The sequence below is a fragment of the Sceloporus undulatus genome, chromosome 3, assembly GCF_019175285.1.
Source record: "Sceloporus undulatus isolate JIND9_A2432 ecotype Alabama chromosome 3, SceUnd_v1.1, whole genome shotgun sequence".
Classification (NCBI taxonomy): domain Eukaryota; kingdom Metazoa; phylum Chordata; class Lepidosauria; order Squamata; family Phrynosomatidae; genus Sceloporus; species Sceloporus undulatus.
In genome coordinates this window covers 176,061,200-176,079,763 of record NC_056524.1, presented here as the reverse complement: position 1 = coordinate 176,079,763, position 18,564 = coordinate 176,061,200, and the positions used below count along the sequence as shown (strand labels likewise).

Sequence of the window (18,564 nt, the reverse complement as noted above, 5' to 3'; positions counted from 1 at the left end):
AAGATTGGGGCCGTGACAACTGCATGCTGTGGCCCCAATCTGCCTTGAAGCCACCTGAAAAGAAGCAGCAAAGAGACAGTCCAAGCTGACTTTTCCTGCCCCGTGGCCACTTCCCAGCACTCTGGAGGTGTGTAGTGTGTAAACTCCGAGTTGCTGGAGCACCCAGAAGCTAGTTCATGTGTGGGCAGCCAGGTGGCATGATGCTGGCTTCTGGGCATCTTGGGGACATACGTCATCTGCATGCCACACCACGCCCTCAAGCTGGCTGGTAGATGACTTTGTTGGCCAGTCTGTTTCAGCCCTTAGAGCTTTTTCACATTACACAAATATAATGAGTCCACTTTGAGGAACATGGTTCCATACTATGGAGTCCTAGATTTGTAGCTTTGTGAGATGCTAGAACTCCCTGGAGGAGCATTCTAAACACCTCTTCCCTCAGCTCCAAATTCCAGTATTTCACAGGTTAGGATGTGGCTGTTAAATCTGAATTAAATTTTTACAACACTGTAGTGTGAAATGATCCTTAAAGGAGATAAGTCTTTCCAAGTCTACTTAAGAGAAATAATGGAAGATAGAGGATTGTGCAGAATTTGTCTCATAACTCAACAGGAAGATAAAAAGGACTACGTATTTGGGTGGGAAAAGGAAAAAAAAATCTGCGAAATTGGAGTCATGCATCCTCAAGAGCTCTCATGAATATACCAGCAATTTTTAAAAATGCATTCTTTAAGTCTTGGTAATATGTAATCTACAGTTCTTCTTGTATTACTCTATAGGCATATCAATAACAGTTATTTATTTCTTGTTTTTGCCAATATAGGTTGAGTCTCCCTTATCCAGAATTCCAAAATCTGATATACTCCAGAATCTAAAACTTTACATGTGTGGTTGAGATAGTGGCACTTTTGATTTCTGATGGTTCAGTGCACACAAACTTTGTTTCATGCAGAAAATTATTAAAAATATTATGTATAAAATTACCTTCAGGCTATGTGTATAAGGTATAATATAAATGAATTTCATATTTAGACTTGGGTCTCATCTCCAAGATATCTCATTATGTTCATGGAAATATCCCAAGATCCAAAAATCCGAATTCCAAAACACTTCTGATCCCAAGTATTTCGGATAAGGGAGACTCTACCTGTACATATTCAAAAACATCATAAATAATCAGAATGAAAAAAAGAAAACAGGAGGAACTATTGGAGAGGAAGGCGCTATTAGAGTTCTGACATTTTTAATTTAATAATAGAAGGATGAGAATGGACCAATATATTAGCATCTAGAACATTTTAGTTTCAGATAAGAAGACATCAAGTTACAAACAACAATAAGGTAAACTGGAATATTAGAAAAATCAAGACTGATCAGAGAAAAAACAGAGTTGCAAGTTGCTGGCATGTAAGATTAATGCATACTAAAAGAATGATTAATATGACCAACCAAAAGGAGATAAAGAGCAAAAGACCCAAGGCATATGACTGAGGAACGCTGATCTGAATATGGAAGGAAAATTATGATTAACAGAAATAGGTAAATAATTCTCAGAAATATAAGAATGAAACCAAGGAAAGACACATCCACCAAAACTCAGAAAGCTTAGTAAAGAAAGAATGATTAAAGATATAATAAGCTGTAGAAGTAAAAGAAGATTTGATCACAGATTTAATTAAGAGATCATTAAAAATGGAAGTAAGAGCAGAGGAATGACCTCACAGAAAATAGAATGAAATGATTCTATAAAGGTATTACCAGAAAGAACTGTGACACTAAGATATTCTTCAATCTTTGAAGTGAACCCATTAAATGTTTTTTGTCAGTGGAAGGGAATGTGCCCTGAAGTCCTTTACATGCTCTCAAAAATATGCTTTGGAGAAGTGAGTGGATATTCTATAGTAGATTTGGGTTCAGGGGTGCAGTGGTGGAAAGGAGAGGAAACCTCTATTGCACATATGGAAGTATGTTCACAGATATCAGATTATCACTCAGTAATCAGAGAAAAGAGTTCCATGACAATGTTTCTTCAGGATGGGAAATATAATAGTATTATTATTATTATTATTTTGCAATGTTCCTCCTATAGGAAAGGTAATGAAAGATATCTGCTTGTTCAAGCAAATGAATTTCCTTACTTATGTATGTTTCATTTAATGTACTTTGTGTTTTGATTAGTCATTGTTGCTGTTGTTAGCTGCCTTCAAGTTGACCTTGACCCATGGAGATCCTGTGAATGAGACATTTCCAAGCCCCCATTACCTCTCTGCTCAGGTCCTGTAGGCTCAGGACCATGGTCTCCTTGATTGAGTCTATCCATCTGGCATGTGGTCTTCCTCTCTTTCTACTGCCCTACTCCTTTCCCAGCATTATTGTCTTTTCTAATAAGTCGTGCCTACTCATTATGTGGCTTAAGTATGATAGCCTCAATTTTGTCATCTTGACTTCCAGGGAGAGTGCAGGCTTGATTTGATCTAGGACCCAACTGTTTGTCTTTTTTGCCACCCATGGTATTCTCAGCACTCTTCTCCAGCACTACATCTCAAATGAATTAATTATCTTCTTATCTGCTTTCTTCACTGTCCAACTCTCACATCCATACCCTGTGATGGGGAATGCAATGGCTTGGATGATACTGACTTTAGTGTTCAGCTGCATATGTTTACTCTTTAGGATTTTGTTTAGTTCTTTCATAGCTGCCCTTCCCATTCCTAATCTCATTCTGAATTCTTGGCTACAGTCTCTGTTGTGATCAATGTTTGATCCAAGGTATGGGAAATCTTTACCTATTTTGATATCCTCATTATCTAGGTTGAATTTATGTACATCCTCTGAGGTCATTATTTTTGTTTTCTTTATTCTTAACATTAGGCCTGCCTTTGTGCTTTCTTCTTTGACTTTCTTTAGTGATTGTTCCAAGTCTTTGATTTTGATTAAGTTTGGTCACTGGAAGGCAAAAATGAGCGTAATTTGCCAGTCTGTTTGAGAATGTATTATCTCTAAGCAAATCATGTTATTGAAGGGAAAACAGGTTAATAATAGATATTAGATATTTTCCTCAATATCTATTCTGAAACAGAAGAGTAAAAACCAAGATAGAGAGGGGAGGGAGGGAGGGAGGGAGAGGGAGGGTGAGGTTAAATATTCAGTATTAAAAAGGAGGGTGGGAGAGAGTAGGAACAACATGAAAAGTTCAAACTATGAACCCAAGCAGCATCTTTATGAAGTGGTTGCACTAGGACAAACAGCCAGGAAGTGATTATTTTTATACAGGGCTTAATGGCCTGCTGCTTGGGGCCATGATCCAATGCACATTAGGATGCATTTCCTTTTCTTACAAAACTGATGGAAGACTTCAGTGCAGCACCTGGCCTGAGTTTCAACTTGGAGCAATCACCATTCCAGAGACCCTGGAAATGCTGTGTGTGGGTTCCAGAGCTGTGATGGGCCAACCAACAGATATCCCAGTATTAAATTCCCCAATAATGAGGTATCTGACAGTGGAATTTATTGCTGTGGTAAACTGCCCCTCCCCAGTCGGCCTTGACTCATGGTGACCCTGTGGATGAGACCTCTCCAAGATAACTTGTTCTCAGTTGCTCAGGCCTTGCAATTTAAGGCCTGTGACCTCCCTAATCAAGTAACCATTTAGCATGTGGTCTTCCTCTCTTTCTACATACCTCTATCTTTCCCAACATCATTGACTTTTCTAATGACTCATGTCTTCTCATGATGTGGCCCAAGTATGACAGGTTCAATTTTGTTATTCTAGCTTCCAGGGAGAGTTCAGATTTGATCCGTTGTAGAACTCATTTATTTGTGTTCAAGGCCAGCAAAAGGGCTCAAGCTTGACTCAGGCTTGCATCCTTCTGAAGTCGCTAAAATGAGTACCAGATTCTTGGGGGCAAATTAGCTTACGGTTGTAAACTGCTTAGACACTGCTTAGGCAGTATGAAGCAGTATATAAATGAAGCTTGTTTTTGTTTGTTTGTTTGTGTTCTTGGCTGTCCACTGTATCCTTGGCACTCTCCTCCGGCACTCTCAGATGGATTTTACAGTATTTTCTTTCTATCAACTTTCTTCACTGCCTCGCAATATAACATCTGGTTTTAACACAGGATATAGGGAGTACCATGGTACCAACCATTACAGGAACATATGTTCCCTGCTATTCATAGGGAACAAATTTTGAATTTTAGTGGAGTCAGACAGCTGCTTTCACTGCCTCATATCACTGACTTCCATTTTGGCCATCACCCAGATGCTGTTGGCACTGACTGGATTTGTATCAGGGAGTTAAAGTGATTGGGTTGGAACAAATAAATAAATAAATCAAGGGGAAATGTGATAGATGTAATATTTTGTAGAATTCTGTGTCAACAGAACTTCATAGTTAATGGGATATTTTCAATATCAGTATGGGGTCAAGCAGGTTTGGTGGCCTCTGGCCGCTTCATCCCTGGTCACTCCCTGTTTGGCGCAGGTCCATGGTGACCAGATGCCACAGTCCCAAGGCCAGCGGCTACCCAAAGGGGCTGCTCACAAGGAGCACTTTTTTGCACTCTTTTTGCTGGGGAGCCTGGGCTGCCTTAGGTGGTCACAGCGCAGCTTCAATGTGGGTGTGGGTGTCATCAGTATGTCACATCCCCAGACCAGCCAAATGCTGGCGCTTTTGGCCCATGTGTCTTCTTTTGCACAAGCAATACAAAGGGAACAAAGGAGTTGTCTGAGCCACACTGATATATCCAGAAAATGTGCTGGTTATAAATATCTAATATGATCTTGCAAGACATTTCAGATATAATTTATGGATCAAAAATATTTTAATATTCTACACAAGAGAAGTCAATAGCTATAACACAAATGGTTTGATATGGCTTAACTTCACTGTCAGTTTCATGCATTTGAACTCTCAAATCTTTCTGCTTCACAGTGGTCCTCTATAAAGCAAAACAAAAAAGAGATTGCATTCAAAAACTGACTTTGGGATATCCCAATGATAAAACTAAAATAACAGTGGGGGATCTAGTACAACTCCAATTTCCACAGTGTGGAAATGAAAGGATCTGAAATGCATTCATGGTACTTTGGGACTTGTCCTTTCTAGTTTCTCTTCTTTTCATCGTCTTTATATTCTACCATTCCCAGCAGGAGGTTTCTCCTGTGTCATTGCCTAGAAGGATTCCAGCTGTGAGCTCTTTTGCTTCATAGGCTATTAACACTCTCCATCAGTTTCTAATACTGTGTACAACATGAGGTATATTGAGAGAGCTTGGGCTTTCTTAGAAGCCAAGTAGTTGTGGCCAAGCCCAGCCTTACTTCCTATGTGCACATTCTTTCTTAGGAGCTTTATTCTAAACAGAACTCTTTATAGTCTCTATTATGAATTTGTCTTGGATTTAAAATATCAGAGAATATCCCACCATGCTTTGAGTCACTGCATATTTGGTGGGATATCGGCCTTTCTACAACTTCCTTTTTATATACAACTTTCTACCTCTGTTGAAGTAGGTTGTTTTTGCTGAAGTAGGTTCTGTGTATTTGGGTTCCCTTTATATTTTACATTGGTATGTTTTTAAACTGTCTTTCAGTGTATGTGTTTGTTTTTATTTAAATTTTACCACTGTTTGCAATTTCAAATGCCATTCAGGGACAGATAGGTGGAATACAAATTTAAATAAATAAATTAATGTTATACAACAATCTAGAGCAAAGACAGCTATATCCAGGTGGGAAACAAAACAGAGGTTTCCCACCTAGATGCAGATGTCCTTGCTGGAGATTGTTGTAGAACATTAATTTACTGATTTAAATTTGTGTTCCATCTTTCTGCCAACAATGACTGGTATTCTAAATTAGCTACTTAACTCCATAATGACCTTAGACATTAAGACTCCTGGCCTGATCCTCCCCTCAAATCCTGATTTATTGAGCAGGGATGAATATTTCTTTGCTCACCTCTTTATTGGTCCCTATTAGATTACTTTTAGTTTGCATTTTCATAGTTTCTTTATTAATTTTCTTTAATTGAAACACCAGTTAATGTTTCACTTTTAGAAGAGTAGACTAATTAAAGGACAATTCATCAGTGTGCAGAATATGTCTGTAAGTATTCTGTTCACACAGAATCTATACATGTAAATGCAAACTTGAATAGTATTCTATAGACATTAATCCTACCTGGTAAAAATTCACACTGCAACCACTGCCTCTGGATCATGTTGCTCTGTGCCTTTAAGCCATTTCTGACTTATGATGACCCTAAAGCGAACCTACCATGGGGTTTTATTGGCAAGATTATTTCACAGGGTTGTTGTCTTTGTCTTCCTCTGAAGCAAAGAAAATATGACTTGATCAAAGTCACCCAGTGGATTTCCATGGTCAAGCAGGGATTTGAAACCTATTCTTCAGAGTTGTAGTCCAATTCTCAAACTACTACATGCAAACAAACTTTTCTAAATATGTGGAAGTTGAGAATGGAGAAAGCAGGTGAGATACCAGCTTTTATCTGCTAATTTTGACCTAAGGAATTGTTCTTCAGTATTAGGTAAATATATTTGAACTATAACCAAGGTAGTGATGTGTATTCATTGCAACTTCTTATTAACTTGTGTGGGTCCAAACTAAATTTTAAAACAATCATTAAGGTCTCTCTTCTTCTATATGACATTTCTGACTTTGGTAAAAGCAGGATATTACCAAGTTTATAAATTACAATGACCTGAAAGATAGAAATGTGTTGGATCAGTGGCGTATTCTGTTCCATTAGCTAAGCAAAGGATTAAGTTGCATTTTGTTTTGGGGATGATATATTGGCAGAAACAAAAAAGAACACAAATAGATTAAAAGAGGCTTATTTCTATTATAAAATTATATGAATTTAGGATGTAGCTTTTGTTGTCGTTGTTCAATTTACAGTATCATACAGTTTTCTTGGTAGGGTTTATTCAAAAGAAGTTTGCATTTGCCTTTCTCTGAAGCTGAGAGAGTGCCATTTGTCCAAGATCAAGCAGAAGGTTTCTACAGCTGTGCAAGATTTGATCCCTGATTTTCCAGAGTCCTAGTCCAACACTCAGATCACTATGCCATGCTGTCTCCCATTAAACTATGAAGATTTTCACACGGCATCATTATATCATTCCTTTATTGTCCCAAAGTGTAGTGGAATCGTCTTAACAGATAGATGATTCCAAAAGATTTTCACATGAGGCTGTTAGTGTTCTTAAATGATTGCTAAATCATTCTTAAATTGTTGCTGTGTCCAGTGTGTGAATGTAACCGTTTTGAAATCATTTTGTAATCATTTATTGCTGAATTCTGATATATCAACGATTTAAGAACACTTCCTCTTTTTCTAATGTCTTAAATCTACCTTCCCATTCTTCTTTTATTGCTTCATACAAACTGTTTTCATATTTCCTTGGTAACATGCAAAATGTGATTTGCACATCTCTCAGTTAGAAGAATGCACGTATCCCAGATGACATGTGTATATTCTAGATTGCATCTTTCCACAGGAAAATGCAAAGGCTGAAAATGTATTTCAGATGTCACTTCCATTTTCTGTCCTTCAGAGAAACTGTCAGATTTGAAACTGACTTCACAGCACCCCTCTCTTCATGTTCACTCAGCAAGCTTATTGTTTGCAGCCTTAAGCACCATGAAGGGAGGTGAACAAACAGAGGCAGTAAGGAGTAGAGGTAACAAGATCAGTAGGCTTTGGAGTTTTGTGTGTCTATTGACCTTAGTCCTGCTGGTGAGGAGAAATGGATGCTCCCTATGCCTGAAGGCTTACTTTTCTGGCAGTTAGTTTTGGTCTGGCTTACTTCCTATACAGTGCACTTCCTATACAGTGGAGGGGAGGAAGACATGGAGAGATTCTTTGGGGAGGAAAGTTGATATGTGTGTGCGTGCACACATCTGTGTGCAGTGGGGTGAGAGTTATTACTTTCCTCCATGTGTCTCTTTTGCTTCACAAATCCCTGTCCTCCTTTTATATACAGGCAGTTTTGGGGTGCTGGCAGTCCCCCCTCCCCATAAAATGGGTCTACCTCATCATGTTGAATATACCTCTTAGTATAATTTAAGTGGTGCTGAATTTCACTCAGTCAAACTCTTTCAATATCATATAAGACACAGCAAGTTATACAGTAGTCAGAAAGCTAAACACTAAATTTATTCATTTTCTTCCTAACAAAAACAGAACAGTAACACAAAACTCCTAACTTTACTGTGATACAACTTTTCCAGGCTCAACCATTCTCAATTTTGTATTTCTAACAGTTTTGATTGGAATTCTACTACACGGAGGGTTAGGAGTTGCTATTCACAAATGATGTGCAAGGAGATAAATTTAATTTCTACACTACATGAAGCAGTAAAAAAAGAAAGCAGACATTAGTCCCAATTAGAATAGACCCACAGAATTAGTGGAATCTTGGTAAGCTAACATTCAATAGACTTACTCTCTATGGAATGGACAAGTGAATCCAGCCCACTGACTCTTTAAGCACTCATGAGCAACAATTATGTTATATTAACACAATCCACTGGACAATCTTACTTATTTAAGGAACCTGCAAAGTCATTATGCTCACCTTAAGTAACTGTAAGCATACTGAAACTTACCCTCACTTGACCAACAAATGCATTGGCTTCCTCTTCTTGCACTGTGAGGTTCTTAGGAAGAAAATGGTCAAAGACTGGGCCATTATCATTTACATCGGTTACAACTATATTCACTGTAGCAGTTGATGTCTGTAAGAAAAAGGATAAATAGAATTATTCAGATGTTGTATTATATACTAGGTGAGGGCAAGAGGTGGCTTACATGGGGCCTCAAAAACCATTTTTGTGGTCCCAAGTCCACCGGGGTCAAACCCCCCCCCCCCCCATGTTTCCAGTGCCATCTATGGATTGAGAAAGATTCCTGCTACCCTTTTGGTTCCATAGGTCAATTTTGTCACAAGAAAATACTTTTTTAAAACAGGAAGTAATCTGGAAGTGACATCTGATCAATTCCTATTGGTATGTGGTGGGGGAGCAGCCTTTCAAGGTTTAATTCAGTTCCCTAGTTTTCCAGACTTTACACTGCTGTCATACACAATGATAATTACACTGATGTTCATTCTATTGACTGGGATTAGCATTTTCCGTACACCTGGTTATATGCAAGCTTCAATTGCCTGTGATGTTCATCTTTTCTGTGCCATTTGTTTTCAAAACTATTCTGTACTTTTGACAAATTTATGGTGTATAAGTTAGCAGTATTCAAAGATATAGTCATGTTATTCTGGAAAATCAGTATGCAAAAAGACCTTGCAGCACCTTGAGATTAACTGAAAGATAGAAGTTGGTAGCATGAGCTTTTGTAGACTTGATCCTACTTCCTCAGATGAACTCTATACTTAGTGACAAAACTGGTCCAACTACCACAGTATATTCCAAAGATGTCCTAATATCGGGCAATAGTTCATATTTTTTTCCTCAAAATCCTATCTGTTCCATGTCATCACACACACACACAGATAGAGAGAGAGAGAGAGAGTGCACGCTAGAGTGGGAACAGAGAACCAAATAGGTTGGGAAGCTGTAGAATGCATTACAATTGGACATCAACAAATAGACAAGCATTTAATAGGGATGAGTAATAATGTAATTGTTACATACAAAGAGAGCACATTTGTTATACATGTCTACTCAGAAGTAAATCTCATTGAGTTTACTACAGTTTAGACTCATGTTTGTTGTCATTAACTATCCTCCAAGCTGATTTCAACCAATGGAGACTCAATTTTACCAAGTGCTATCATCTTTTCTAGTGAGTCCTTTCTTCTCATGATACGGCCAAAGTATGATTACCTGTACTTTGCTTCTAGGGAGAGTTCAGGTTTGATTTTTCATCCCGGTGACTTACTTCTCTCAAGTGCTTTGAGTGCAGCTCTCACTTCACTTTTTAAAAATGCAGGTTCATTTTCATATGCTTCTTGTTTAAATTAATCTGTCATCCTATCATCTATTTTATATAATTTTTCTCTGTATTGAGAACTGACTTTGCCATACCTTTACTGTGGTCAAGGAGGAGGGGAAGAAGCAAGCCTTCTGGACGCTTGAATCATGTCTGTTAGATGCCACCCTTCCCACCCTCTAGTCACTGCCATGAAAGGACAAAGAAGCAAGAATAAGAAACTTGATGGCAGTGGTGATGCTAGCAGCTCTCACATCTCAAGAGAGCAGATGAGTGCAATGCAGAGCCTAACTTATTTATTTTTGAATAGCTACTAAAACAAATGCACTGTGGGACGAGGGATTGGGAAAACTGTCTGTGGTGAAAATCACCTTTCTTCCTAAACCAAAGATACGATGCCTGGTTTGTTGAACCACCCCCCCCCCCCATCTAAACACAGAACGTGGATCATGACCCTAGTAAATATCAGGGAGGAATATATTTCTCATCAGCAGTTAAACCCAAACCTGCATTTTTTAATGACAGGGTTCTTGTGCTATTAAAATGCAGCTGCAAGCCAGGTTTTCAATAGATGTAGCTTTTGATCACCACATATCTATCTACAAAAAAAATCTTGTTGAATGTTGTACAGCTACAAAAAGCACAAGAGGACTTTCAGTGTCCCCTGCTGTATTTCATATCCTCTATTAACATCCGTCCAATTGTTATGCATTCATTTATTTAATTCTGTTAAGCAGCATAGGGTCAGAACACTATCTTCTGTAGAACCCAAAGATAACCCGGCTTACATGAGTGCTTTATCACAGAAATATGTGGACATTGTTCTGCACTGTATACATTCCTGCAGTTTCTCCATAGCCTGTTGGCATTGGAGACACATCCCATAACAATGAACAATGTTTTATTAGTGCCCTGCATAATAAAACTTTGTGCAACTGACTCCATGCATTCTGTAATTTAAGTCACGTACCCCACAAAATTACCACCTTAAAGCCATTTTAAAAATTTCAGATTGGGAAGGCCAATACATCTCTTTCTTTCTATGTAGAGTGTTTAATTGTAGACACACAATTCTTCTGAGGAACGGTGGGGGTGGCATACAGCTCAAATCATCCATGAGTGCCTTTTTAAAACATGCTTTTATTAATTCAGCAGGGATGCTATATCATGTGAGGATGCAGGGAACTGTTACACTTTTAACTCAGCATCTTGTCTGTTAGCCACCTTTCCTTGCTTTTTTGTGTCCCATAGCACCATTTCCCTGAATGTCTGTTATTTTGCTCTCAATGTCTCATTGTGTACAGCCTATTCTCAATCTCTCCCTGTGTTACTTCAGGTCAGACTCTGTTATCTTTTCCTTTTCTAGTTCTCTGCATAATGAAGATTGCACACTGCCCATTTCTGATTCATCAGATTCTGACGTCCTGGAAGAAGAATAGCAATGTGGTCATAATGACATCAATGCTCTCTCCTGGATCAGAAATCTGGGCATTTGCAGTTCCTCCAAGAGGCTCTAAATATTCAGGGAGGGAGCTAGAATCACATTGTTAGCCTTCCAATGTACAGGCACATTGCAAGAGTGTGTAGACTGATGATGGAATACTGCAAAACAAATGTAAGTCATGTGTAAGGACCTTTGTAGGCACATCAGGGGCATGAGGGAGGGGAAAAAAAGAGCAAATGTAATTTTGGAAAAAAATATATGAAAAAGGCCATCTGAAGGGATGAGGTCACTCAGTTTTCACATCTTTAGTTGAGGGCTTTCTTACTACTCTCAGAGACATTTTTGTGAGGACAGAGAAGAAACTTTCTTAGTGGCTGCTTTTAGGTTGTAGAGCTCCCTTCCTTTTCTGTTTTTTTAATGCAGGCACGCTTTTTGGCAACTCACTGGTTGCTGGAGCTTTTAACTTGAGATGCTATATTGTTGTGTGCCTTAAAGTTGCTTCTGACTTATGGCAACTCTAAGCTGAACCTGTCATGGGGTTTTCTTGACAGGATTGGTTCAGAGGGGGCTTGCTTTTGCCTTACTCTGAGACTGAGTGTGTGTGACATGCCTAAGGTCAGCCACTGAGTTTCCATCACCAAGTAGGGATCCAAACTCTGGTCCCCAGAGCCATAGTCCTACATTCAAAGCACTGCTCCATACTGGCTCATAAGATGCTATACTCTCCACAAACGTTTTAAATGTTTTTAAAATTTGGTTATAGTTTGAATATACTCAATTGTGTTTTAGTTGTAACTTAAAAGAAAACAATTCTATAGTAAGGGCTGTTCGACAGTGGAACAAACTCCCTCGGAGTGTCGTGGAGTCTCCTTCCTTGGAGGTCTTCAAGCAGAGGCTGGATGGCCATCTGTCGGGGATGCTTTGATTGTGATTTCCTGCATGGCGGGGGGTTGGACTGGATGGCCCCTGTGGTCTCTTCCAACTCTATGATTCTATGATTCTATGACATTTTGAATCAAATTGGGTCTCAGTATGGAGAGAAAGGTGGGATATAATTTTAAAAAGCAACCAATTAAGCAAGCAATAAGAATAAATAAAATATTTTACTACAGATGACTGACCTCACAGCTCCAATGTCATAGGGCATGTAAAATCGTTTGAATTCCTGTGGTTTAAAGCAAAACAAAAAATGGATGTCTGTGCTTTTTCAACAGATACAATGTTAGATTTGCAACCCAAACTGCTATTGAGTCAAAGAAGCTCAGTAAAACTTTCCCTATATTAACGCAGGTCCTTCATCAGATAGGAGGCAATTTGTTGGGTGAAATTCCAAAGTGCACTTATTGGATCTGGATATCCAGTGCTAATGTGCGGATCATATATGGATACTGACAGATTCCCTGATGGGTTGTGCAAGTCTAATTCTCTTCTTTTCTTTCTTATTCTTACAGCATAAGCCAGCAACTATTCCCACCATATGCATTCATAATATTCAACTCCCTCAGAAAACAACTGGACCTGATGATGTACCAGGGAGACTTTGTAGAGGTGAGGATGGAATCTGGTGTTTTCCATATAGGATCCCTAAGCCACTTGTAAGCAATGACACAACACTGGGTCCTATTGCTTTTAGGAAGAATTATACCTATAGCAGGAACTTCAAGATGTTTTGGAGAAACCATAGATTCTTCTCACTTCAGGCAACAAATATCTTTATTAACAAGAAAAAGAGGAGAGACAGCCCCCAGGGCCCATATATTTTAAGTATAAAATTATTAAAATGTAAAGGATTTTTGCTACATTGACAAAAACACCAGATGTAGAAATGGGGTACAATGGATTGGTTAGGGACACACAGAAAAGGGATAAGACCATTCCATCTGTTTCTATCTCTTCCTACACTATTTCTTGGCATCCAGAAGATTTAACTCTAAGGCCTATTCTGCACTGAAGAAATAATGCAGTCTGATACTGCTTTAACTGCCATGGCTCAATGCTATGGAATTCTGGGAATTATAGTTGACTGTGGCACCATAGCATTGAACCATGGCAATTAAAGTGGTGTCAAACTGGTTTATTTCTGCAGTGTGGATGCAGCCTAAATGAGGATAAAAAACATGTGAAGCAGTAACTTATATTGTACTACATTAGTTGCCTTATATCAACTCCTGAGACCCCTCTCTGTAGTGCTTGTAGTGCTGCAGGAAGTCCCCCAAATGCCCAGAATCTAAATGCTTTTTTATTTATTTTGCACAATGTTTTGGTTACTATAACTGCAACCACCACAAAAAACGTGGTGGGTTGTTTCCTCCACCTTCACTACCCCTCAAGTCTCAGAAAAAAACCAGCAATCCCTAAACCCAATCCTAATACTGTAAATGAAGTACACTGTGGCAGCTATGCTGTGATGAGAAGGGGAGAGGAAGTACGATGTGAACCAGCTTTACAGTTCATCACTCCTGTCTTATGCCCTGATGAAGCAAGGCAGATTGCTGTTCTAAACAGGTTTCCATTTGGGCAGATCTAAAAGTATATCTAACATGTGCAAGAAAATCATCATTAGTATTCCACTGAAAGGAGTAGGTTTGTCTTTTGAGGGAACTGAGAATATATACCCCCTTCCAAAGCCACTTAGGCTGCATCCACACTGCAGAAATAATCTTCTTTGACCCCACTTTAACTGCCATGTCTCAGTGCTACAGATTTCTGGGTTTGTTGTAGCACCAGAGTTCTCTGACAGAGGAGGCTAAGTGTCTCACAAAACTTACAGTTCCCAGAATTCCATAACATTAACCCATAGCAGTTAATGTGGTGTCAAACTGGATTTTTTCTGCTGTGCAGATGCAGCTGAATCAATTACTTACCACTAGTTGTACAGGGTGGGCCTAAATACCCTAAAGATCTCCTCTGATTTTGGGAGCTACACAGGGTCAACCCTGGTTAGTACTTGGATGGGAGACCACCAATAAATACCAGGTGCTCCACATTTCAGAGAAAGTAACTGACAAAACCACCTCTGAATTATTATTGCCTACAAAAACCCCATGAAATTCATGGGATAAGTTGTCACACACAAACACACACATGCACACAGTTGCACAGGATTAGATAGTGCCAATGAACTACTTCCTGCTCATGCTCATCAATGTATTCTGAGACCAAATGGACGTCATAAACAGAGGAAGCTGTTCATTAGAGAGTAAGAAAATGATGAACACTTCAAATAAAAGATTCTGAACTGTGAAAAGCACACTTGGAGTCTATATCTCACTAATGGAAAACTGTATTCATCCCATTTTACTTTACACATTGGAAGCATAGGCTGAAAATAGAGTGTGGTAATTAGAAACAAAGATGCAAATGTGACCTTTCTAATGAAAAGGTATAACCACAGTGACAGTTAACTAAGCAAGTGAAGCAGGAATTCCCATTCTGCAGCTCATTACATTCTTGCTGATGCCCCAATAAATGCAACTGCAAGTTCTATAAATCACACACACACACACAGAGAGAGAGACACACAGAGAGAGAGAATAAATTTCTATTTACCAAATATTCTGCTTCAAATGTAAGAGAGTAAAGTTTCCCAAAACCTAACTTTAACATATGAAGGTTGCACTATAGACAGATTATATCCTTGAGTAATAATATATTTATTTAGAGATTGAAGCCACAGGTATTATAAGTATACATTTGTGTTTCTGATGTTGAATTTTATTCCACAAAAACAATGCTCATAAATACGCAGAGTCTTCAGGAGAGCTCAGTGAAAATTCAGATCTAGTGTACCGCTTTGTGATTTCTCAATACCCACAATCCTTTGGTGTTGAAATATTATCCCATCCCTACCCTATGAATATCCTTTCTCAAAGGAAAAATGTGTTTTGCACCAGGAGAGCATAAAACCTTGATGAGGATTTGATTGATTATAAGAGTCTGCATATAAGAGTCAATAGAGAAAAATAATCATGGTAAGAAATTGAGATAAAGGATCATACTGTTTGTGAGCTAGATATATTTTCTCTAGGGATGGAAGAATATTCATGATTATTCATTTTCTACTTCATAAATTGTTTTCCTGACACTTGGGAAACCATGAGGAGAAGAATATCAAAGGATGGAGAACTTTATATAATTTTCACCTGCTATTTCCACATCTCAAAGTGTTTCAGGAAATTATTCTGCATGGAAATGCGTGAGTAGGGTTTTTGGGGGGGGGGGGGGTGAGGGGGGAATGAAAATTCTGTTTTCACAGAAAAACACAATTTACACACTTGGGCGCGTTATAGACGGGCCTTTAATACGTCCCCGTCACGTGCTAGGGGTTGGCCGAGGACCTAGCGTCCACACCGGCCTCACTCCTAGCACGTGACGAGGGCGTAAAGATGGCGGCGCCCTATACACACGGGCACCGCCATCTTTATGCGCTGGATGCGTTGCGTCCGCATGTGTCGCCCCGGAAATGACGCTGCAAATGCGCCCCTCGCACTTTGTGGCACCTCTTCTGGGGCCTCAGAAGGAGCGCGATTTCCGCGCTCCTTCTCGGCAGCGTCCAGGAGCCGCGCCGTTTAAAGGCTGCGGCTCCTGGATGGTGCAAGCGGCGGTGGCAGCAGACCGCCGCAATCCGGCGGTCTGTAACGCGCCAAAATTATTGTTTCCAGAAACACAAAATATTTCATTTTGTCCAAAACCCTAAAATTTACAAGGAAATGTGTAAATTTCTACATAAAACAATTTCTCCAAATACTTCCGGATGTGCAAATAATAGGTGTACAAATAAGAGACAACTGCATGGAAATATTTGTTTTCTCCCACAGTGGGGAGAAACTATGCAATTATTCATTCTCAGATAGGAGGATGAAACAGTCAGAGTTACATCTTTCTTCACCCATACATGATCCTCACTTGATAATCCACAGCCAGGTGATGGCTGATATGTATAGACAGTTATTACAGCTTATGGAAAAAACAATTTTGTCACATATATACAGTTGACCCTCCTTATTCATGGATTTTTTTTATCCACGATTCAAGCATTCACGGCTTGAAAATATATTAAAAAAGGATAAATTCCAAATAGCAAACCTTGATTTTGCCATTTTATTGAGGGGACACTATTTTGCTATGCCATTGTATTTAATGGGACATTATATTTAATGGGGTGGATTTTGTTATCCATGGAGGATCCTGGAACCAAACCCCAGTGGATAACAAGGACCCACTGTAATTACTTTTCAATGGAGACACCCATTCAGTTGTCAGCAAACAAGCCCAGAATCAGTGATGTCTATGGCCATGCATAAACCAGGTTGTAGCCTCCAAAAAAGTTCCCAGCTATTTCAGCAGGTATGAAAGGCAGAGCAAGACATTAGGCAGATTCTATCAATGAAACAGCAGTCCTATGATCCTTTGTGAATTACAGCAATACCCAGTGTGTGCTTTGACATCAACACAGTGTGAATCACACTGTGCCCAACATGCTACATCAGCTACAGTTTATAGAGAGTATTCCCCAGAGGTTGAAGAGAAAGGAATTTAAACCTTCACTGATTCTTGTCCACAAAAATGAATGAATGAATGAATATGCGTGCGTGTGTGTGTATTCTCCTTGATAGTTTAGAGTACAGCTTGATGATTTATCAAACCATGGGACTTTTTGTGGAAAAAGATTGTTCCCATAATTTTTTCATACATATACTAGAGGATTTTGTATAACAATGTTGGGAGGGAAGTTGCACAAATAAGGTATTTTACACAAAAAGTATTTTGTCAAATGCCTCAAGGTTTAAAAAAACACCTTATGGTTGGATATTTTTCTCAACAGAATGAGACACCCTTTGCCTCCAAAGCTGGAGGCAAAGGGTGTCTCATTCTGTTGAGAAAAATATCCAAAGTATCCAAAGTAATCCTTATGGCTCCACATAAATATCCAAAGTAATCCTTATGGCTCCACATGACATGGGGCTTCCATTTTCAGTGGCAATCCTAGGTCATAACCTGTAGCTCTTTTGTGCGAATGCCTCAGCATGCACTCTTGAATCAGAATAAGGCACATGGATTGCTGAAAGTTGGCATTATAAGAAACAACTTTATTTGCCAAAATTATTCCTTTATTTACTGTAGTGACTCTGCACTAAGGGCGTTCTTAAAAGTTCCAAAGAAAGACTACAATATAGGAACCAAATGATAAGCTAACAGCATTGAAAGACATGTAATATTAGGCAATAAAGGAAATGTTACCTCATAATAAGAAAGATCACCTTCTTGTCATAAGTAGTCTGACTGCATTAGATTGCCACTGATAACAAAGTAACAAAGAAAACCCCCCTGATATTCCAGGAGGTAAAATGTGTTAACTTGTTCTTCACATCCTTGGAAGTGGAAGAAAACATTTTTCTTTATGATTTGTCACAAATCATTTCTGAATGATTTCCCCAGTGCTTGAGGGTGTGGGGAACCCCTAGACCAACTTCTTATTTCCTGTGTGTAGATTCTCTGCAGAGCTTCTGAGCATAGGTTTTTACAGTCAGCGCAAGCATCTCAGAACACAGTTTTATACAGCACAGGGGGAAATGTTCAAACTCTCATATAACAATGCTGTGTGATATAATGGACAGTAAGTTGATCTCAATGACTAGGAACAGTCATAGGATGCACCCCATGGGATGTCCCTTAGGTGTGCATACTGGCCATAATAAAACAACAAGAGGGAAGAAAATATGACACAAATCATCTCAGTTGCCGCATATCCACTATACTTCCAACAACCGTTAAATGCTATGCTTGTACAGCTTTCTGGGGAATAATATGAAATTACTTCAGGCTATAGACTAGTCAGTAAAAGACTTTCACTGAAGATATTACTGTTGGCTTACTACTATTTGCTCCCAATTGTTTTCATCTCAGAAAGAAAGACACATTTCCACAAGAAACTTACCCCATCTGGCCGGCCATCTGAAGCTGTAACAATCAAAATGTAGCGATCAGTGCTTTCTCTGTCTAAAGGCTTTCCTAAGGCTAGCAGCCCAGATCTAGCGATAAAACAAAACAAAACAAAAATTCAGGTTACATCAAAACATGGCTGTTAAAAATTCACAAATATAGCTACATGCTATGGTGTTGGTTGCTATTAATTAATCATTCCTCTGTAGCAAAT

The 18,564-nt window shown here is 39.0% G+C and overlaps 1 protein-coding gene across 2 annotated transcripts in view; it reads right to left on the bottom strand.

Moving 5' to 3' along the window:
• PCDH15 (protocadherin related 15) overlaps nucleotides 1-18,564 on the bottom strand; it is a 648,893-nt gene that overhangs the window by 180,425 nt on the left and 449,904 nt on the right. For both annotated transcript variants that reach the window (XM_042459844.1, XM_042459843.1), the window contains 2 exons: nucleotides 18,346-18,439; nucleotides 8,626-8,754 (listed from right to left, as the gene is read on the bottom strand). In XM_042459844.1, the coding sequence (XP_042315778.1) occupies nucleotides 8,626-8,754; nucleotides 18,346-18,439 (223 nt within the window). The remainder of the gene's footprint in view (nucleotides 1-8,625; nucleotides 8,755-18,345; nucleotides 18,440-18,564) is intronic.